The sequence below is a fragment of the Panthera leo genome, chromosome C1 (assembly GCF_018350215.1).
Source record: "Panthera leo isolate Ple1 chromosome C1, P.leo_Ple1_pat1.1, whole genome shotgun sequence".
Classification (NCBI taxonomy): domain Eukaryota; kingdom Metazoa; phylum Chordata; class Mammalia; order Carnivora; family Felidae; genus Panthera; species Panthera leo.
Genome location: NC_056686.1, coordinates 51590333 through 51614209, shown reverse-complemented (window position 1 = coordinate 51614209; position 23877 = coordinate 51590333). Strand labels below are relative to the sequence as shown.

Sequence of the window (23877 nt, the reverse complement as noted above, 5' to 3'; positions counted from 1 at the left end):
GAATTAGAGTGTGTCACAGAGAGAGGTTCAGAGAAAATAGAAGGAAATCTAGGTGAGAGTGCAAAAATATTTTAACATAGATTTAGTGGAGTTTAGTGGGGAAGCTCTAAACTAGTAATTAAACTAGCATGAGGCTATTGATCTAGTTCTAGTCTGGATTTTGACACCTATAGCTGTGTCTCAATTTCTTCTACTCTAAAATGATTTTACTAATTCATACTTCACAGGGCTTGGGGGAAATTAAGTTATTTAGTTAGATTAAATTACTTAGTATAGGTGAAAGTGTTTTTAGTCAACTGTACAGTGTTACACAAAAGCAAAAGTTTTCTATTCAAAGGAGGAAATTCCCACTATTCAGGATTTCCTGATTATGGAGGGGAGTCACGTTAGGGAGGGCACATTGGGTTAGACTACTCTTCACCACAGTCAAAAAAACCTGCATAAGGAGAAAGTTGTGTTGTTGGTTTTTTGTTTTGTTTTTTTTTTTGTTTTTTTTTTTTTTAATTTAAAACACGCTTATTTTTTGGGCGCCTGGGTGGCTCAGTCGGTTAAGCGTCCGACTTCAGCTCAGGTCACGATCTCGCGGTCCGCGAGTTCGAGCCCCGCGTCGGGCTGTGGGCTGATGGCTCAGAGCCTGGAGCTTGCTTCCAATTCTGTGTCTCCCTCTCTCTCTGCCCCTCCCCCGTCCATGCTGTGTCTCTCTCTGTCTCAAAAATAAATAAACGTTAAAAAAAAAATTAAAAAAAAAAACACGCTTATTTTTGAGAGAGAGCAAGAGCACAGGGGAGGTGCAGAGAGAGAGAGGGAGATAAAGGATCCAAAGTGAGCTGTACACGGACAGCAGATGTGGGGCTCAAACTCACGAACCATGAGATCATGACCTGAGCTGAAATCAGAAGTTTAACCGACTGAGCCACTCAGGTGCCCAGAACGGAATGAAAAGAACATTTGGTTTAGAACTTGTTTGCTTTCTTACTGAGAGTATGAGTTTGTAGGTAGAGATAGAGATGGGATTTCATGAATTTTTATATTCACAGCCCTATGCAGGTACTCAATGAAGTCAATTCCATTGAATGCCCTTGGGCTGGTTACTTTCTCTAAGCAATGTTTTCTCTATTTGTAGGGATAATAATAATTAAAAAAAAAATCCAGGCTACCATTTATTGAGTACTTTGTACCAAGTACGTTACATATGTTATTTTGTTTTAGCTTCACAGCAACCCTGTGAAATATATCCCCATTTAAAGATGAGGACTCTGAAGTTCACACAAGATAAGTGACTTAATACTAATAACATAACTGCCTTACAAATTTATTGGAAAGATAAAATTATGTAATGTACTTGATCATACTTTAAAAACTATTTAGGCTACATAAATGTAATGATGCTACTACTGCTTTTTGTTTTTTGATCCTTTTGTCAGTTGCTCTAGCTTCAAAGAGTTATACTTATCAGTAAACATCTCCCCATTGAATCAAGAGGGTTCTTTGACAGAAGATTTAAGGTACATTGTGTCCCAGAAATGCAGATTTGGTGATAGAAGAAAATGGTTTTTGCTAGGTTATTTTTTCTAATGTTTATTTATTTTTGACAGAGAGCAGGGGGGTGGGGTAGGAGCAGAGAGAGAGAGGGACAGAGGATCTGAAGTCTGCTATGTGCTGACAGCAGCAATCCTGATACGGGGCTAGAACTCATGAACTATGAGATCATGACCCTGAGCCAAAGTGGGACGCTCAACCAACTAAGCCACCCAGGTGCCCCTATTCCTAGGTTATTTTTGATTGTGACACACCTATTGTGTCACCAAATAGCTGCTGCTGGGAGCTAAAAGAGAGAAGGAAGAAGCAGAACCATCAATGGTTGATGAATAAGACCCTTTGTAAATATTTTGCCTGGAGCTCCCCCACCTCCTCACTATTCAAATAGATTAAGATCATAAAAACCAAGACATTCAGACCTAAAGCTAAGATTCAAGGTTAGAGTATCATCAATTTTAACCGGTGAGTGTAAAACTAGTAATCTTTGTGGGACCAAGGCTGTGAGTTTGCTCTGAATATCTTGGTTTTGTGGAGCTGAGATTCATATTCACTATAAATATGCAACATTGAAATACTTTAAAGCTTCATAACATAACAAACACAGACTTATAATTATAGAAAGGCACTAACTACCAGCCTGTCATTAGAGGAAGGAGTGGTAAAGTCAGGTTAGAGGAAAACTGCTGATTACCAAGGAGAGTTACCTTTTATTTCTGACAACTTATTTCTTCTTGGTTTTAAAAATATCTTTTTATGAAACAATTTGATTTTGTGCAATTTTTTTCTACTTAAAAAATTTATTAGGCGACCTGGTAGAAGAATTTGATCCTTTATTGCACCTCTACACATTCACTAATAATGATGGAAGATTTTTTGGTTGTCTAGTTTATCTGAGAGAGAAATGAGACACACCATAAGAGAGGGTGGGGAATCTGGGCTCAGTGCCCAGGATTTTTCTTTGCTATTTGGATCACTGTGTTTGCTAGAATATTTAATTAATCCCACTCTTGGAGTAATGCTTATTGCTGATGGCCATTGCTGAACTGAAATATTAAACCATATGTAATATATCTCCAATAAAATTTAGATTTAAAAGCCCTAAATGATGTATGTATTTGACAGTCCTTAATGAAAACTGACTAAAGGAATTTCAGAGAATGGATAGGCTTAACAGTAACTTCTTTTCATTCATGTGGAAGCAAGTTCAGGATTATAAAATTAAACATAGGGAATTAGTGCAATATTTGGGGTAGGATTGTACCAATTCTTGAATATATAGGTTGTTGTTGTTTAAGTTTTGGCTGTTCTCCTATATCTCTGGTGAAGGCCTTTCCTGAAGTTCTTTAAGACCAGTTCTTTTTGGAGTACATTTTAGCCATAGTTAGACCATCAGGGGATTCTCTGATAATTCTCTTTTGAGTAATTCAATACATGGCATGATTTTCTCTTATTATTGAACCGATGCCTCAGCAAAGGGTTAGAGGAATTCTGCTGTTTGTAGCAAAAATCTTGCGCCGAGAGCATTAACCTTGAAGTTCTATACACTTTGCAGGTCAGGCAATTACCACAGTTATCCTATTTACTTATTTAAGGATGTGGCAAGAAGAGCTTCCAAAAAATGGACTGATAAATGTGAGTGGAGGGGAAAAAATCAATTTCTTTTTTTGAAAGGATAGATCCAGAATTGTAATGATGGAAAGAATTCTAAGATTCAGTTAAAATGTCTCTTGAACAGGTCAGGACAAATAGCCTGACGTATTGGAGTATGCCTGTGCAGTCAAGAGGGATAGAATGCTTGAAATGAGACAGTACTTAAGAATTTGATCAAATCCATTGGTCTTCAAACTTTGTAAAGGCTTGAGTTCCTTTATTCAAACAAAATCTCATATACTTAATATGTAAAACAGGTTTAAGGGGAGCTATTCTCCTTGAAGCTGAAGAGGTCACACCTGTTCATATGCTTTGCCTTCTTCCTTCCTTCTGAACTTTGAAAATCAGTCATCTAATCCAACTCTCTCATTTGACAAATATGAACATTCATTTCCAAGAGGAGTGAAGTGATTTGTCCAAGGTTGTATAATAAAAAAGTGTCAGGGTTGATTCTCAGACCAGTGCTCTGCTCTATTATGTAACTTTGTACTTGGGACACTCTGCTTCTTGCTTGGAACTTGGGGAAGAGAGCAATTAGGGAATACTAGATAAAATACTAGGGAATACTAGGGAAAAGTAATATGATTGTGAAGACAAGTGAATAACATGGGTCACAAATACTATTCTCTGAGCCTAGAGCTCAAACATCCGTAGGACAGCTATTTGTTGATCGTCTGTTATGTACAAGGAATGGCTTGAGGCTACAAGGAAGTGCAAGATTCCACAATAAAAGAAGAAATAATGTCTTTACTATTCTTTGCCTTGTATTTTCTCCTTAAAAATGCGAACAAAGTGATGGGATGCCTGGGTGGCTCAGTCAGTTAAGCCTCAGACTTAGGTCATGATCTCGCGGTTCATGAGATCCGCATCCGGCTCTCTGGTGTCAGTGCAGAGACCACTTTAGATCCTCTGTCCCTCTGTCTCTCTCTGCTCCTCCCCTGCTTGTGTTCTCTTTCTGTCTCTCAAAAAATAAATAAACATTAAAAAAAATAAGAATGTGAACAAAGTGATAATTTAGAGAATACATATCAGATATTCACCACATAGGCATAGACTGTGGAGACAGACCGCATGGTTTGGAAGTCTGTCCCCGACACTTACCTTGGGCAAATTACTTAACTTCTCAGTACTTCAGTTTTCTCATCTGTAAAGTAGGAATAATAAATTACCTGCATCATAGAATTGTGAGGGTGAAATACGTACTTACATATAACTTAGAAAGTACCTGGCACCTAGTAAATACTAGGTGAATCTTAGTTATGATTATCATATCTTATGTCACTCAGAACGACAATTTAAGGGTCTCCTCTCAGTCAGTGTTTTGGTTTTGTACTTCTTTTGCATATTATTAAAGAAATAATATGGAAATTATATTCTGAATATCTAAGTTACCAAAGCATTATCAATTCAATTTGGTAATCTTCATTTCTTATTTTATGCAGTGGTGTGTTTAATGCTATGTACTTGTCTTAGTAATTTTGGGCTACTATAACAAAGTACCATAGACAGGGTGGCCTGTAAACAACAGAAATTTATTTCTCACAGTCTGGAGGTTGGAAGTCCAAGATTAGAGTTCTGGCATAAATCCTTGCGAGGGCCCTCTTCTGGGTTGCAGACTGCCAGCTTCTCATTGTACCTGACATGGAGGAAAGAGCAGAGAGATGGAACAAGTTCTTGTGTCTATTCTTCTAAGGGTGCTAATCCTACTCATGAGGACTTTACTCTCATGACCCAGTTACCTCTCGAAGGCCCCTCCTCCTAATACAATCACATTGGGGGTTTAGGATTTCAGCGTATGAGTTTTGGGGGAACACAATCATTCCATTTATAATAATGCTTTAAGTTTAATGATAGTTCTTATACTATATATACTACATGCAGTATGATATACTTCACTTATTCATGACTCCTAAGATGCTTTGTACATCTTAAAAGGGAATCTTGATAATTAGAAATATATGGCACTTGCCAGTGATAACCTTGTACATTACTTATTCTTTTCAATACATATGCTGTCTTCTCAAATAAAAAGTAATACTGTGGGCATGGACAAGGTCATATGTTTTTCTTCATGTTTCTAGAGTGTAGCCTTGTTCCTTGCACATAGAAGGCAATCAACAGATGTTTGCTATGTCATGAGTTCTGCTGTTAATGACATCTCTTCTCAATTTTAGTTTTTCTTTTTTGTAATTTTAAATTGTCAGACTAATTATAATATCTTTTATACTAATTTTTCTTTGTTCCACTGGATCTGAGGTTCATAAATTTGTTGAACCATGAATAAAAGCAAAAAGCTAGCACATGTAGGTAAGAGCCATATGCATTGCTTTAATGAATAGTCATAGTGACATATGGAGGAGGACTGCCCGATTAATTATTGGATTTGATGGAGTTGCTGCCTGCCTGAATGAGTTAGTCCAGGGGCCAATTTATAGTGGCAAAATTCTGTGATGGGCTGGTCTGACCGATAAACAAAGTAAATAAATGAACCAAGTTGACTCAGTAGCCCAGATAATTTGCTAGATTAGCATGAAAATATTATATTGCTTCTTAACAAGAAGATTTGCCTACATTTTGGAATTATGTAGAATTTCATGGTGAGATCCCATTTACATGTGTTTTCAATAACTTAAAAATTTTTTAATGTTTATTTATTTTTGAGACAGAAAGAGACAGATCATGAGCAGGGAAGGGGCAGAGAGAGAAGGAGACACAGAATCCGAAACAGGCTCTAGGCTCTGAGCTGTCAACACAGAGCCCAACGCAGGGCTCGAACTCACAAACCATGAGGTTGTGACCTGAGCCGAAGTCAGACACTTAGGTCTGAACCACTCAGGTGCCCCGTGTTTTCAGTAATTTAATAAATCTCTTCAACACATATAAACAGAATGTTTTAGTTCTTTAGAACCAATGGTGTGAATTGTCAGTCATGTTAATAGTCAAATAAACAGGTGTTTTTTAGACTTTTTTTTGACTTTTTAAAGTAGTGAAAACCATGAGTACTAGGCAAAACAAATTAAAATTCCACAGGATATAAATTCAAAAGTGTTTTCTTCCTGCCACTGCTAACTCCCTTGTACTTCTTTCCCAACAATAAACAGTGTTACACATTAAAAAAATACTCTTCCATGAGGGTTGATGGAGGGTGGGAGGGAGGGGAGGGTGGGTGATGGATACTGAAGAAGGCATCTTTTGGGATGAGCACTGGGTGTTGTATGGAAACCAACTTGACAATAAATTTCATATATTAAAAAAAATACTCTTCCAGGGGCTCCTGGGTGGCTTAGTCAGTTAAGCGTTGGACTCTTGATTTTGGCTCAGGTCATGATCTCACGGTTCATGAATTCAGCCCCAAGTTGGGCTCTGTGTTGAGCATGGAGCCTGCTTGGAATACTCTCTCTCCTCTCCCCTGCTTGCTCTCTGTATCTTTCTCAAAAAAAAAAAAAAAAAAAAAAAAAAAAAAAAAAAAAAAAAAAAAAAAAACCAACAACAAAAAAAACAACTTAAAAAAATAAAGTAAAAAATAAAAAAGAATTCTTCCAGATATTTTTTGTGTATTTACACAAGCAGGATCATATTTACCTGTATTCTTACAATATGCTTTGTTCCCTTAACAACATATCATAGACTTCTTTCCATATCAGAACATATAGATCTACCTCATTAAAAAATAATTGTGTAATATTCATCTCTATGAATGTATCAAAAGTTAACAACTTCATGTTAATGGACAGTGTTTTGCCATTACAATCAATGCTTCAGTGATCATCTTTTTTTTAATTTTAGTTTTAATTAATTTTTTAAAAATTTACATCCAAATTAGTTAGCATATAGTGCAACAATGATTTCAGGAGTAGATTCCTTAATGCCCCTTACCCATTTAGCCCATCCCTCCTCCCACAACCCCTCCAGTAACCCTCTGTTTGTTCTCCATGTTTAAGAGTCTCTTATGTTTTGTCCTCCTCCCTGTTTTTATATTATTTTTGTTTCCCAGTGATCATCCTTTAAATAACATCTCTGTGTGCTGGTGAGATTTATCTGTAGGATAAATTTCTTGAAGTACAATTGGGCAGAAAGAAAGTGCATTTGGGGTGCCTGGGTGGCTCAGTCAGTTGAGTGTCCAAATCTTGATTTCGGCTCAGGTCATGATTCCAGGGTTGTGGGATCGAGCCCCATGTTGGGCTCTGCACTGACAGCGAGGAGCCTGCTTGGAACTTTCTCTCCCTCTCCCTCTGCCCCTGCCCTGTGCTTGCTCTCTCTCTCTCTCTCTCTCTCTCAAAACAAATAAATAAACTTTTAAAAAGTGCATTTGAATTTTAAATAGATATTGCCAACTTACTCAAAATAATACATAAAAATGTCTGTTTCCTTATTTGATGTTTTGCTAACAGTTTGTTTAAAAATTTTTATCTTTTAATAAGTATTTAGTTTTTCTGCTGCTCATTATTTCTGCTACCCAAATGTCTTTGGAGAACTATCTCTTTCCCACGTAGTTGATGGGATTCCATTAGGAATAGGCCAGGTGACTCAGTTCTGGCAATGAAGAGCATCAGTTCTTCCTGATAACTGACTTGTTTTTTTTAATGCCTTTATTTTTTACAGTTTTATTGAGATATAATTGATGAAATTGTATGTATCTAAAAGGTATAGAGTGGTGACTTGATTGACATATGTATTGTGTAATGATTATGGCAATCAAGTTAGTTAACACATCCTCACCTCACATAGTTACTCTTCCTAATAACATTGTTGTCTAGAGGAGGAAGAACATGACCTAAGTTGTTCCAATGCCCAAAACTCATATGGGAGCACCAGAAGGAGGCACTCTTTTGCTGGACTGAAACCTGGGAGAATGTAGGCATGAGTTGCTGGCTGGTACATTGCCTTCTTGTTGCATACCAGTGAAGTTGAAACAACAGTGAAGTGTGGTGGAGCATAAAGCTGAGAAATGGAGGCAGATGGTGCCTTCTAGATCAAGTTTAGATGAAAGTCAGAAAAATCTACCTCTACACATTCACAAGTGCATGGGGACATTTGCCCTACATTTTGACTTTTTTCTTAATGACGATTGTCAGGAAATATGTTCTCTTTGGCACCTGTTTCTCTATCCCAGCCTGTTTTGTTGTTGTTGTTGCTGTTGTTGTTGTTGTTTGTTTTAACTGCCTATACCCTAGAAGTGAGTTTGTGTGACATTAGACTTACCACTCTTTTCTCTCTGGACCTGTTTTCCTCATTCAAAAAAAGCAATGGGAAGTAGAGGGTAGGCATGATCTAAGTTAACTTTCAGCTCTGCCATTCTGGTTCAACTGTGTTTCCCTGGATTCTGATCCTATAGGTGCCCAGGAGAGTATCTAGTCTGGTTGTTTTTCTCCAGGTGTTTTAGCTTTAATTTGAGTGCCAGCTTCCAGCCTTACCTGTTTCAGTTCTGCTCCTGCTGCTGTTCCCTGGCTTTCTAGAACATCCCAGTACAGAGAGTAAAAGTGAAGTCTCAAGACCAGCCAGGCTCCTGGCTTCATGTCATAGCTCTACCACTTATTGGTCATATGACCTTGGTCAAAGTACTTCACTTTTCCATACCTCAACTTCCTCCTCTTTATAAAGGTTCTTGTTAGTGTTAAGGGGATTTTAGATGTAATGCTTTCTCAGTCTGTTTTTTTTTTTAAGTTTATTTATTTATTTTGAGGCAGAGAGCACAAGTGGGGGAGGAGCAGAGAGAGGAGACAGAGAATCCCAAGCAGGCTCTGTGCTGTCAGTGCAGAGCCTGACACGGGGCTCAATCTCACAAACAGTGAGATCGTGACCTGAGCCAAAATCAAGAGTCTGATACTTAACTGACTGAGCCACTCAGGCACCCCAATACTTTCTCAACATCCAAATACTTTATCACAACACCCAAATCTAATTCAGGTTCTGGTACATTTTATGTTCTTAAAACTGTCAATTCTTTTTTGCAAAGTACTTCACATTAGCAAGTTGAGTAATTCACATTGGCAGATACAAAAACAACAGTGAAGTCCAAAGAGATTGAAATGACTTGCTTAAAATCACACTGAGAGTAAATGACAGAGTCAGGATTCAAAATCAGATTTATTGGCTCCAAATCTCTGTGCTTCTCACTATTCTCAGCAGTGATAGCCCATATCTTATTTATTGGAGGACTTTAATACTCTCCTGATGCTTATGGAGATGTCCATCCTCCACCTTGGAATCTGGTTGGCTTGTTCTTTCTCAGGCAGGCATGTCTTAATGGGTTTCCTCTTCTAAACCCACCCATTCTGTTAGATAATCAAATAAAAATGTATCCTCACCTTCCCCAGAAAGAATTAGGACTAGTATTAAATCTGGACACTACTGTACTTTCAGAGCCTTTGTTTTCCAAGGCAAAATGATTAGTGGAAAGTTAACTGGGTCTAGTTCTGATCCATTAATTCTTTCCTTTAGTAATTGTATGGCCTTGGCCAACTCAATTAATTTCTCTGGGCCTCAGTTTCTTTTATTTGTCAAGTAAGGATAATGTTACTAATATCTGCTTTATAAGATAACTGTGATGCTGGAGGTAAAGTATGGTAAGTGCTTGGTTATAGTACACATTCAATAAGTCACTGTTATTGTCAACAATAGTTACTTCAGCTTGTGGGAGACTGAGCTGTTATGGCCCTAAAGAGATTTGATATTATTTGGGGGCTACTCTCTGAGTATATAGTCTTTCAGTTGTGTTTGGAAGAGGATGGGGGAAGAGAGTAGTCTGGTGAGAAGGGCACATATTTTGGATTTAGGTAGATCTATATTTGGATCTGATTATGGCAGTTACCAGTTGTGCAAACAGGCAGGTTATTTAATCACTTTGAGCTGCAACCTCTTCATTTGAAAATGAAGGGAAAATAATGCCAATTTCACAGAGACTATTGAAGCAACTGAAATAGCATATATAAAGCATGGCAGTGATTTTAAAAATTATTTGTCCTTAAAAAAATAAAAAAATAAAAAATAAAAAATAATAAAAATATTTGTCCTCCATAAGGCATTGTTAAAGAATGTCCCAAAATTATATGTCATTGTGTTCCTCTTTGTGCTATTAGCACTTAGTGCTGCTATCACATGGTAGGAACTAAAAAAATATTTGCTGAGCTCTCTAAAGATCTCTAATAAAATCTTTGAAAAAGAAAAAAAAAATATTTGTTGAACTGAATGGGCCCTTGAGTTGAACAGTAAAAACATTTTACACCCAAAGTTGTTTTGTTTTGTTTTGTTTTTTTTTTTTTTAAGAAACTAATATTTAGGGTCGCCTGGGTGGCTCAGTCGGTTGAGTGTCCAACTTCAGCTCAGGTCACAATCTCGCGGTCCGTGAGTTCGAGCCCCGCGTCGGGCTCTGGGCTGATGGCCCAGAGCCTGGAGCCTGCTTCCGATTCTGTGTCTCCCTCTCTCTCTGCCCCTCCCCCGTTCATGCTTTGTCTCTCTCTGTCTCAAAAATAAATAAACGTTAAAAAAAAAAATTAAAAAAAAAAAAGAAACTAATATTTATTTTCTATCCACCTTATTTCCACATTCTGTTTTGGAGCCTGTAGAAGAATTGCTTAACACCACCCAGTGTTGTTCTTACCCATTCAATGGTCTGAGAATGAGAGCTGCAGACCAGTCTTCAGTGGCAGACTATGGGCTCTGGTCTGCAGTATGGAACTGCTGGATGGGCACAGAGGCCACCTGCGTGCCTTCAGGCCAGTCTGCAACCTGAGCTCGATAGCAGTAAACTCAAGCAGTTTGCTTGGGCTAGAGATGTCCACTCACCCTGAAATTCCTCCTTGGTCATGGCCTTTTCAGCAGTGGCCCGCTCTTTCTTTTCTGTCTCTTTAGAATCTCTGTAGATATAGATCAGGCATGATCTCCCATGGGTGTGCATGAGGGATGGTGGCACAGGTGCACAGAACTTCCCGCACCATCATGTACCACACGAGCCCCACTGAGCTTCCTTGTTGTTGCACAGGATGGCGATGTGCACATAGCATGGAGGAGAGTCTGTGATACACAGAGCAGTGGTTGGCAGGTTAACATAAGATGCCTCCATGGGAGGCTGGTGGTCAGCCCTGGGCTCAGTAACCACCGGAAGATGTGGTTCTTGGAAGTCTGCCTGGATCTGGTTATTGAAAGTTGTGGGAGTGAAGTACCCAGCAGTAGGAGTGGCTACAGTGGCACCAGCAAAATTCAGGACAGCCCACTGGCCGGTGTTCCTGGAGGACGTGACACTGACACCAACTGGGTTTTCAATGGTAACAATGGCACAAGCCATCAGTGGAAGCTTCTTCCAGGTCCCCTTCAGATTTATGATGTAGATGCCATCACTTTAACTTTTGTAGACGTACTTTCCATTTGGAAGTCAGAGTTGGTGCCACCTAAGTAGGTTCCTGCTGCAAGGAATTTAGGGATATCCTCTTCCTTCGTTTGTAGGACATCAGGGGCTCTGGGCACTGTAAAAGTTTCCCTTTAAGTTATTATGGGACCCTATGACCACACCATGTGGACCCCTGTCTGGGTGGTGCAGAGTGGCATACCTGAAGTTTGATCACTGATATGCTCACTCTTCTGTGGCTGGAAATCCTAAAAAAAAGATAAAATAAAATGTTAAGGGAGTTATTATGCTGAGTAAAACACCCAGGCTTAGGAACTAGTGTGCATAAGACCTCAAATTTCTTTCTGGCTCTCAATATGAGAGTCATGATTGTTTCCCTTGCGTCATCCTCCGCATGTGGCTTTTCATCTTACATTCTGGTTTTGCTCCAGGAGACTACACTGTCTTATGCCAGGGACCTGATGAAAGGTCACACTCAGAATGGCCAGGCTGGGAAGAGCTCACTTAACAGCATAGGTCTCTAACTACATTCTCTAGTGCTCTACCTCAGTGAGGTAAAAGCAAGAATGAAAAATTCCAAAGAAGCCTAAAATTTAGATCTTGTCCTGAGAGTGTAACTGGAAAGTTTTTTGTTCTGAGTTGTGTAACCAGGAATGGGTGCGTTTCTGTCATTTCCCCACCATATAAAAAGGAATTTATGATGAATCATTGTTAAATACAGTGATGTGGACTTATTCTTTCCAGCTTAGTGTGACCCATCCCAACCAGTTTCTTTAAAGTTTACAGTCAGTTTCTTTAAAGACAGCATGAGAAACCTCAGTGTCCTCTGGAGGTGTTTGTAAATGGATGCCAGCCCAGCCTTTATTAAACTGGGTTTATACATCATATAATTGCCCATCTTGATATACCTCTTTCAGACTCTGCTTGAGCAAGGGCAAAATGAGTTGAGGATTGTCTTTTGCTGCAAATGCTGATCTTTGGTATTTTTTGGTTGACAATGCTTTATCTTTTTCTATGTTGTCCTTGGATTTCTTGAAGTTTCTCCTTTTTTCAGTCTTTTTTTTTTTTTTAAAAATCTACATACATTATGTCGACTTAGGTTGTTATTCACCTAAATTCAATTCAAAGAACCATGGCAAAAATTTACTGAGCACTTGTTCTATATAAAGCATGATGGAGCTGTTTTTTTAAAGCTTCAACACAGAGTCTTTAGAGCTGCGGGATCCAATAGGGTAGCTATTATTGACATGTGGCTATTTAAACTTAAATTAATTAAAATTAAATGAAATAAAGATTTTATTTCCTCAGTTTACTAGCCATATTTCAAGTGCTTCATAGCCAAATATGGCTAGTGGCTACTGTATTGGGCATCACAGATAGAGAATGTTTCATCATTATGGAAAGTTCTCTTGGACAGTGCTCTTATTATAGAGTTTCAGTTATATAGGACTTCAACTCACTACTTGTCTTTCATTTATGAGATAGTCAAAAACTCATATCTTTCAATGAGAATTTTTTTTAGCAATTCAAGTAACACTTATTGAATTTTACTGTTAGGTATTATGGGAAATAAAAGGAAAAATAAAATATGTTTCTTATCCTCAAGGAACTTAAAAAACATATATGTATCTTAAATTTAATGTTTTTTTAAATGTTTATTTATTTTTGAGAGAGAGAGTGAGCAAGTGATCATGAATGGGGGAGGGACAGAGAGTGAGGGAGACAGAGGATCCAAAGCAGGCTTTGTGTTGACAGCAGACGGCCCTATATGAGGCTCGAATTCACAAACTGTGAGATCATGACCTGAGCTGAAGTTGGACACTTAACCAACTGAGCCACTCAGGTGCCCCAGGAACTTAAAATATATGGAGGAAAACTGGCACATAACACAACTAATGAGATTAATAGGGTAGGATATGCAAAGTGATGTAGTAGAGGCATAATCAAAGTACAATGGACTCGTTTGAGGAGGGATTTCTCTCTTTTTTTTTTATCATTTTTAAAAAAATTATTTATTTATTTTGAGAGAGACTGAGAGTGAGGGAGAGGCAGAGAGACAGAGACAGAGAGAGAGAGAGAGAGAGAGAGAGAGAGAGAGAGAGAGAGAATCCCAAGCAGGCTCCACATTATCAGCATAGAGCCCCACTTGGGGTTTGAGCTCATGACCCGTGAGATCATGACCTGAGCCGAGGTCAAGAGTCCATGCTCAACCAGCTGAGCCACCCAGGTGCCTCTGCATTAGAATCTTCATTTGGAAGGAGGCGTTTAGAAAGGAAAGGGCATCAGGAAGGCAGAAAGTCATTTTAGGTGTCAAGGGAAGAATATGAGTAAAGACATGGAATAGGGAAAGCAGTTTTGTCTAAGGCAGGTAATATGGCATAGAGATTAAGAGCATAGCCTCTGGGGACAACCTGTCTGGGCTCAAAAACCTGGCTTTACTTCTTTTTAACAAGTAGATTCATCTTTCTAAGTCTGTTTCTTCATCTGTAAAATGGAGCTAATAGTAAAATAGTAGCTATCTAACAGAGAATTTGTAAGGATTCAATAAGATACTGTTTTTGGAGACTTGGCACAGTGCCTGGCTTATATCAGACCACTAGGGGAGGAACTGGGGGAAAGTGAATTTGCAAACAACAGAGTCTGCCAACAATGGCTGAATTTAGTGGCTGAAATAAGATAGAAGATAATTTCCCTTTCAGTTAAAAATCTAGAGGTAGGCAATCCAGAATTGATAGGTTGGCTCTCTTCCACAAAGTCATCAAGGACCCAGTTCCTTCTAACTTTCTGGTACACCATCGCTAGGGCGTGGCCCTTGTCATCAAAGTCCAGGATGGAACTTTAGTCATGATATTCATATCCCAATCAGCAAAATAAGTAGGCATCCTTTGTCTCTTATGGTTCCCAGAAGTTGAAACCTGACATTTCCACTTGCATGTCATTGGCATGAATTCAGTCACATGGCCACACCTAGCTGCAGGGAAACTGGGAAACGTCTTTTTTCTGGGTGGCCTTTTTACCAGCTAAAATTTTTATTACTAATAGAAGAGGGGAAATGGATATTGGAGGATATTAGCAGTCTCTGTTACAAAGAGGGACAAGAATGAAGCCAGATGACAGAGATCTTCTATGCAGTCTAAGGAGTTTGTACTTTTATTGCTTGGGCTCTGTGGAGCTACTAATACTCTCCACATAGGGAATTAATACAATTACAGGCTGTTCATGTAAGGGACTTGGACGCGGTTCCTCAAATCAGCAATACTCACCCCAGAAATACTCAGATACTTGCAAGAACAGTTACTCTCAAAAAAAAAAAAAATTCCCCTTGAGCTTCTAACAGTCTTTCCCATTCTCCTTCCTCTTTAAGGAAGGAATGAGGTAACCTGAGGGGAGGAAATGTGAGAAGGCAATCCTTCCACCTGGCAGCTCTCTTTTAGACTTCCTCCAGTGCATCATTGGCGCTCTCAAAATGTGCTGAGAATGGAAATCAGTTCTTTATATGGGCAGGTGCCAAGCAAAGGGAATTGGTATCTTATTATCAGGATATCGTGCTCTTTCTCTGAGTACTTTGTGGTTACCCTAGACACTGCACTGTTGATGGGGTACCCGACTAGATTCTAAGCAGCTTGAGGACAGAATTCAGGTATTGAGTCCATATCTTCTGCATTTAACACAGTGCCTAGTGTAAAGCACGCATAAAATTGTCGGATGTCTGGATAAATGCTGAGTCTGTAAATGCTGCCTAGGATAGTGTTGGCTTTAAAGCAGTTGTATCAGGGCTTAAATCCTCATACTGAGTCTGTGGTGAAAGCATCTCAGGCAAAGGCTAAGAAAAAGATTTATGTAAGGTGAAGACATAATTGTGTCCATTTGGAGTGTGGTTCTGCTCGGAATGCACTGGATAGTGAAACAATGAGATCAGGTCAAATAATTTGTGTTAAATTCTGAAGCCTGTCTTTTCTTAGTCTTTAATATTCTAGGCACTACTTTACTAAGACAATAAAAATATACTGAATTTGTGTGTTTACAAAATATATCTTGAGGTAAGCCCCTCCAAAAATGTGTTTATTTATTATTTATTTTTTTAAGTAATCTTTTTGCCCAATGTGGGGCTTAAATTCATGACCCCGAGATCAAGAGCACATACTCTACCTACTGAGCCAGCCAGGCACCCCCAAAAAGATTTGTTTTTGATGTTTATTTATTTTTGAGAGAGAGAGAAGGAAAAATAGAGCAAGCAAGGGTGGGGCAGAGAGAGAGGGAGACAGAGGATTAGAAGTGGGTTCTGTGCTGACAGCAGAGAGCCCAATGTGGGGTCTGAACTTAGGAGTTGTGAGATCATGACCTGAGGCGAAGTCAGACACTTAACTGGCTGAGCCACCCAGGCGCCCCCCACCAAAGATTTTTAAATCAACAAATATTTACTAAGTATGTGTAAAGCATTATGGTAAGGGCCAGAAGGAATAAAACTTACAAAGAACCAATCCTTGCTTTCAAGGAATTTACAATCAACAAACACTGTGCTAGGTTGTAGGAATCTAAGTATGGTTGACTAGACTCCTACTCACATGGGACTTACAATATGGTATGAAAAACAGACAGATAAACAGATGACTGCCTGTACTGTGATTTAGTGTTTGAACCTTTCTCAGAGCCAAATATACATATTTTGGTAAAAATCTGAAAAAAATCTGTACATTTGAGATTTTGTAAAGTCTGCAGACACATTCTAGTTAACTAGTATATAAAATGTTTTCGAGGAGTTGGATATATTTCAGGAGTGGCAGTGATATGATATGCAACCAGGAGAGAGAGAGACAGGGGAAAAAAAAAAGAGGGTTGATCATTTTGAGGTGACATTAAATTATCTTTTGACACCAGCTGTATCTTTTTTATAACAGAAAGTGGAAACAACTCTGTCCTTGACCTTCAAAAAGAAATTGACTTACCTAGCTTAACTATTCAAACAAACAACTGTGTACTCTCTTCAATTCCTATGATGATTTTGATTTACTGTAAATGACTGAATTTAATGAACTAAATTATGCTATTTAAATGCATTTTGTGAATGGTATTGTAGTTTGTTACAAAGCATTATGTCTATGCTAAATTGTGCTGTAAATGATATGGTATGGAACATATGTGCTGTATTCATAATTTAACTGTTGCTATGGAGTACCTTCTTGGATAGGACATACTGAAAAAGGAGCCTTTATTTACCTGGTGAAATGAAGGTGATATCTCAGCAAATCACTAGGTCTTACTGACCTTGGCAGAATTACAGTGCTAATATTTTCACATGGATGAACTGTTCTTGAACAATTTCTCTAATGTATATGGCAGAAATAGGCTTTCCATTAAAACTGGGTATATATGGTATATCTTCTCTTTCCATTTTTTTCCCCTTCAACAAACATTTACTGCAGTCATTGCAAGGATAATTCCACCTCCATTAAGGTACATGTTTTCTCCTGGCCTCTCAAATGGTAGGGGTAATAGAATACAAAGGTTTGTCCTGCAGTTATGCTGGTGGTCTCTGAAAGGACTTGCATTAAATAACACACTGCTTTTCCTCTTTCTGAGTAATTCCAGAAACTTGAAAAAAGAGTAAACACTGGAGCCAAAATACCCCCTTTATTACTGATACAGGATAAATTGGCTTAGCGTGGGAGCCAAATGGGCTTTCTAACAATATCCTGACTTCAGGTATGCTTATCTACTAGGTTTTGGACTTCTTTGCATGGAAGGACTGCTGAAGTAAGATTTTTAACATGGAAGAACAAAGAATTTGTGCTTTCTCTGGACAGGTTCATCTCAAGAGAAAAAAGAATTGAGCCAACTGGAGCATGTCTAGTTATTCTTTACAAAATTTACCAGTTAGGTTTGAATGTATGGGGGTAGAGAGAGGCCTTAGCTCTCTTCACAGGAAGGGAACATGAAGCATAAGAAAATCACTCCCCAATAACAAGTGTAGTTTTTCAAAAAGGGAATCAGTTTCAAAGTTTATTGCTAGAGAGAAATCCACAGGATTTGTTGCACATTTATGACGATGCTTCCATTTTTCCCCTGTAAGGAGTATCTTCATGGCAACAATACTTCTATTATTTAAAAAAATGTTTATTTGTTTATTTTGAGAGAGAGAGAGAACATGGGGGAAAGCAGAGAGGTGGGGGGAGGAGAGGGGACAGAGAGAATCCCAAGCAGGCTCTGCACTGATAGCATGGAGCCCGATGTGGGGCTTGAACTCACGAACAGTGAGATCATGACCTAAGCCTAAAGTAAGAGTTGGATGCTTAACTGACTGAGCCACCCAGTCACCCCAGTACTTCTATTAGTTGATGGAAGGTAAAGACATAGCAGTCACATTATAAGTTCAGGAAAAATTGCTTGGAATTTAAATGATCATTCTTAGTACTTCAATGCTGACTACTCTGCTGTGCCGACATACATACACAAGACAGAGTCAAAAGACTTTGGTTCTAGGAGAAGTTTCATGATCATTAGCTCTTGGCTTAGACTGCCATAACAAAATACTATAGACTGAGTAGCTTAAACAACAGACATTTAATTTTTGTAGATCAGGAGGCTAGAAATCTGAGATTAAGAATTTCAGCATAGTTGGTTTCTGGAAAGGACTCTTCCTGGCTTGTAGGTGGCTGCCATCTTGCTGTATGCTCACACATCCTCTTCTTTGTGTGCACTCAGATACAGTAAGCCAGCACTCTCTGCATAAGAATATTAATCCTATCAAATCTGGGACCCACCCTTATGACTTACTTTAACCTTTAATAATTTTCTTATAGTCTTTGTCTCCAAATATAGTCACATTGGGGGTAAGGGCTTCAATATGAATTGGGGGGTGAGGCATAATTCAGTCCATAGCAAGTTCATTGTGTGACCAGGCAAGTGATTTCTGTTTCATTTTCCCTTCCTATGAATGGGAGTTCATGCCTTATGTAACCTTAAAAAGTTAACAGTACATCAAGTAAAATCATAGGCGTTAATACATTGACATGTTTAAACTGCTAATAGTTACTGAGGGTAGGCTTTTCTTGTTGTTACCCATCCGTGGTTCTTTTTTTCTTACCTGCATATTCCTGGATGGTAGATAGGAAAGGTAAGTCTTTGGTCTCACCCCTTTAAGAAACATCTTTTGGGGTGCCTGGCTGGCTCAGTCAGTGGAGCAGGCAACTCTTGATCTCGAGTTTATGAGTTCAAGCCCCACGTTGAGTATAGAGCTTACTTAAAAAGAAAGAAAGAAAGAAAGAAAGAAAGAAAGAAAGAAAGAAAGAAAGAAAGAAAGAAAAGAAAAGAAAACATCTTTTGGGAGCAGATAACAGCATGAAGCAGGCATTACACAACAAGAAATGCCATTTTTCCATAATGACTTCAAACATTCAGCAACTAGATTTCACAACCAACCAATCCTCTGGCAGGAAACAAGAGTTCAGTTTTATTTTAATTGTTTTTGAAGTAGAGTTTTTGGATCAAATGCATGAAAGATTAAGAGAAGAAATCTATAAAGACCCATCTCTATACTGCAAAAGAATATCATAATGTCAACACTGGACAGAATATTAAGCTGGTAGGTGAGTTTTCATTTTAATGAGATTCTTCTGAATGTAGCTTAGAGTTAGGGGTATGCAAATGACTGGACAGTCAATTTTGATGAGTTGCTATAAGAAAAGAATTAGTCATTTTTCTGTCCTGTATTTGGCATATTTCTCAGAGGGATTCATTTAACATGTCTTTTTTTTCCTATTTTTATTTTTTTATTTTTATTTATTTTTATTTTTTTTCAATATATGAAGTTTATTGTCAAATTGGTTTCCATACAACACCCAGTGCTCATCCCAAAAGGTGCCCTCCTCAATACCCATCACCCACCCACCCCTCCCTCCCACCCACCCCATCAACCCTCAGTTTTTTCTCAGTTTTTAAGAGTCTCTTATGCTTTAGCTCTCTTCCACTCTAACCTCTTTTTTTTTTTCCTTCCCCTCCCCCATGGGTTTCTGTCAAGTTTCTCAGGATCCACATAAGAGTGAAACCATATGGTATCTGTCTTTCTCTGTATGGCTTATTTCACTTAGCATCACACTCTCCAGTTCCATCCATGTTGCTACAAAGGGCCATATTTCATTCTTTCTCATTGTCACATAGTACTCCATTGTGTATATAAACCACAATTTCTTTATCCATTCAGCAGTTGATGGACATTTAGGCTCTTTCCATAATTTGGCTATTGTTGAGAGTGCTGCTATAAACATTGGGGTACAAGTGCCCCTACATTTAACATGTCTTTTGGTAATATCCTCTCTATATTTATTTTAGAAGCAGCATGAAATGGTACAGCTAATATTTTTATATATTGCAATGGCCAAAAAATTTAATTTGAACTTGGAGCTCATCTACTTGCTCTTTTTTAGGATTATAGCACAGAATTGCTTTGGGAGCAGGGGCAATATGATTCTTATAAAGGATGTAAAACTGTTTGATAATACAATCTGCAAGTTGAATGTTGGAGCTGGTGTGTGAAGGTCACTGATGACTAGAGAAACTTCAAAGGTCTTTCTTTATGATTGGCCTCTGTGAATGGGTATGGTTGAAGCAAACAGGTAGAAGTCAGTTTTGACTGTATGATTTCCCACATCAACAACATGGAATTATAATATCAGAGATTTTGCATTTTTCTGAATGCCAGAAACAGAATTTTGGCTAGTTATTCTAGCAAAGTGCTTGGCTGATACACAGGTAAGAGTCAGAGAATTGGGGAAGTAAAGTATATAATGTGGAGTGAACTCCTGAGATATGTATTTAGAGCCCCCAAGCCACACTTGCAGATGACAAAACCCAAACCAAGAAATAAAAATGATTTGTGTAGGGGTGCCTAGGTGGCTCAGTCTGTTGAGCACCCAGCTGTTGGTCTCAGCTCAGGTCATGATCTCATGGTTTGTGGGGTTGAGCCCCACATTGGGCTCAGTACTGACAGTGAGGAGTCTGCTTGGGATTCACTCTCTCCCTTTCTGTCTGCTCCTCCTCTGCTCTCTCTCTCTCTCTCAAAATAAGTAAGTAAACTTAAAAAAAGAAAAGAATTTTAAAAAATAATTTATTTTAAGTTACCCAACAAATTAGTGATCGAACCAGATCTACCCTAGGTCTCCTTATAGTCCAATATTTCCTACATACAAGAAAGGGATGGGTATTACAGTCATTCTATGGAGAACTTAGGGCAAAGGAAATTCCTAATATGAACACCAAGGCATTTAGGATCGTAGAATCAGATGATTTGAATGTTTAGAAAGACTTAAAGATTAGGTCTTTAAATGTTGTGTAATTTAATGTCCTATACAACACTTGAATTCTGTGTACAAAATCCCTGCCAAATGGGCAGTGAATATTTGCACACTTAGAGCAATGGGACACTTGATATTTGATTTTTAGAAAGTTTAAGAAAGGGGCGCCTGGGTGGCTCAGTTGGTTAAGTGTCCAACTCTTGGTTTTGGCTCCAGTCAAGATCGAACCACGAGTGAGTTTGAACCCTGCATCAGGCTCCACACTGACAGTGCAGAGACTGCTTGGTATTCTCTCTCTATGTCTCTTTGTCCCTCCCCCACTCTCTCTCCCAAAAATAAATAAATAAACTTAAAAAAAAAAAAAGAAGAAAGTTTAGGAAGTTAGAAAGTATAGTGTTATGTTGGGCGTAATTTGTCTTCCTGCAACTTCACGTTATAGATTTTAGTTCTGCTTTCTAGTGTTTCAAAAATCATGCAGTTAGCCATGGGAGTATTACCCTTTGTCCTCTTTCATATGTATTACCTTTTTTTTTTTAAGTTTTAAGTTTATTTGTTTTGAGAGAGAGAGTGAGCAGGGGAGGGGCAGAGAGAACAGGAGAGAGAGAACTCTCACACAGGCTTTGCACTGTCAGAGTGGAGCTGGATGTGCGGCTCAAATTCATGAACAGTGAGATCATGACCTGAGCCAAAATCAAGAGTTGGACAGACGGACACCACCCAGGCACCTGCCCTACCCTGTCTTTTCTTCCATCAGTGATCTGTTTTAGTAGAACATACTTAAATGTCCTCTGGACCATCCACAAATATGCTTGCCACTAAAATATTTCCAGTTCATTGTGTAAAACAGGACTGAAAAATCTCAAAAAAGGGGTAAGGAAAGGGAAACTAGAGTCCATTATAGTTCATTTAGGCCAATTGTTTGATTTTTTTGATGTCTTTGCAAATGCTGGTTTCTGTGTGGGTCTCAGTATGACTAGTATGATCTCTTTGGCCAGGTTGATTCAACACATTTTCTAAAATGGATTGACTTGTTATCTCTATCTTTCTGAGATCTTTGAGTACCTAGTGTTAAGCAAATTTGATGTATAAAAATCAGATTTAGACAAAAAGTTCAGAAAATGATCAATACACTCAAAGAATTCTTTTAGATAACAAGTTCTCCAAATGCCCGTAAGGTGTAATTAAGATTGAAAAAAGTTCTGTTTCAATTTAAAATCTCTGGAATACTTCATGTACATAAAACAAGGCTCAGACATTTGAAAACTCCACGAGGGAAAATAGAATTAGAAACTAAACTTGTGGGCAAATAGAAACAGGGAGGTAAAATTCAAGGCCATCTGAATGTTACCACATTTTGGGGGCTGCAGACATGCACGGAGCTTTGCTGTTTGAGAGTTGGTGTGGAGCTTGTGGTTCAGCTTAAAAAAATTCAAGTGTCATTTCAACCAAAATTCTCTTGCTGATCCTGTTCCCTATTTTATCCAAGTGAATAAAAGCCAATGAAAGGATAGAGGAAGTGCTCACCAGAACTTATTTGTCTGGTTCAGGCCCCTGCCTCTGTACTTGCTGGGGTCTAATTTGATATTTTATAATAATGTTTTGGAGTATTTATTTTTACTTTGTTAAGAATTCAGGTGTTTTTTTTGTTTTGTTTTGTTTTTTGTTTTGTTTTGTTTTGTTTTGTTTTGAGAGGGAGAGGGCAGAGGGAGAGAAAGAGAGAAACTCAACCAGGCTCAAACTCAGCAGTGAGCCCGATTCAGCCCGATTCCAGAACACTGGGATCATGACCTGAGCCACAATCATGAGTTGGTTGCTCAACTGACTGAGTCACTCAGGTGCCCCTAAGAGTTCAGCTTTTTACTGAAAAGGTTACAGAAGAGGTTTAGTCAAAAAGACAAAAGCCCATATCATCATCAGATGACTCTAATTCTTTTTTCATTGCTTCCACTTTCTCAGCTGGGGCAGCAGTGGTGGAGGGAGCAGAACCTCCTGCTGGTGCAGGTCCACCAGCCCCTACATTGCAGATGAGGCTCCTGGTGTTCACATTGGGCAGGGCCTTTGCAAATAAGCCTGGCTAGAAAGGTTCAACATTTATACTTGCTGCTTTAATGGGAGCATTGATCTTAGCCTCTGTGACCATCACCTCATCGTCCTGTAGGATGAGGACCAAGTAGATGCAGGTGAGCTCCAAGACTGAGGCCATGGTGCAAGGGAGTGCTAAACAGGCGCTGACAGGTGCAGTGCTGGCCAAGTGGTTGAAGGGGAGGGCCTCATCCCCACGTGGCCTATGGCTGCTTCAGAAAGACCCAGCACCTTAGTGACAGCTGAGGAAAAGAAGGAAACATTTCTGTATAAAGTCAACAAGTAGAGAATATAATTCATTATAAAACATCTGAAATATGATACTTAGTGGCAAAACAGACTATTTGCATCAGACTGAAAATTACTCTTAGAAAATCTTATCATAGGAACCGAGCATGTGACTGACTTTGGATCAGGTCTGGACCAATATATTTTGGTTTCTGCTAGAGACATTTACACTGTATCTACAATGCATTTAAAAGTCAGCGCATTATGGGGCGCCTGGGTGGCGCAGTCGGTTGAGCGGCCGACTTCAGCCAGGTCACGATCTCGCGGTCCGTGGGTTCGAGCCCCGCGTCGGGCTCTGGGCTGATGGCTCAGAGCCTGGAGCCTGTTTCCGATTCTGTGTCTCCCTCTTTCTCTGTCCCTCCCCCGTTCATGCTCTGTCTCTCTCTGTCCCAAAAATAAAAAAAAAAAAAAAAAAAAAAAAAAAAAGTCAGCGCATTTTAGGGGCGCCTGGGTGGCTCAGTCGGTTAAGCGTCCGACTTCGGCTCAGGTCATGATCTCGCGGTCCGTGAGTTCGAGCCCCGCATCGGGCTCTGTGCTGACTGCTCAGAGCCTGGAGCCTGTTTCAGATTCTGTGTCTCCCTCTCTCTGACCCTCCCCCGTTCATGCTCTGTCTCTCTCTGTCTCAAAATAAATAAACGTTAAAAAATAAATAAATAAAAAAAATAAAAGTCGGTGCATTTTAGG

The 23877-nt window shown here is 38.9% G+C and overlaps 1 protein-coding gene and 1 pseudogene across 1 annotated transcript; both read right to left on the bottom strand.

The window, feature by feature from the left end:
* Positions 1–10723: 10723 nt before the first annotated feature.
* Positions 10724–14329, bottom strand: LOC122225893 (annotated as a pseudogene).
* Positions 14330–22705: 8376 nt separating this feature from the next.
* On the bottom strand, positions 22706–23026 carry LOC122227134 (60S acidic ribosomal protein P1-like). The gene is made up of 2 exons (XM_042951404.1): positions 22952–23026; positions 22706–22879 (listed from the first exon to the last, which is right to left on the bottom strand). Exons 1-2 carry the CDS (start codon positions 23024–23026, stop codon positions 22706–22708), a joined length of 249 nt encoding a protein of 82 aa, XP_042807338.1.
* Positions 23027–23877: the final 851 nt, after the last annotated feature.

Coding starts and splice junctions, on each gene's coding strand:
- LOC122227134 (XM_042951404.1), bottom strand. CDS start 23,026: ATGGCCTCAGTCTTGGAGCTCACCTGCATCTACTTGGTCCTCATCCTA. Junction 22,880..22,951: donor ATGAGGTGATGGTCACAGAG/GCTAAGATCAAT, acceptor TTATTTGCAAAG/GCCCTGCCCAATGTGAACAC.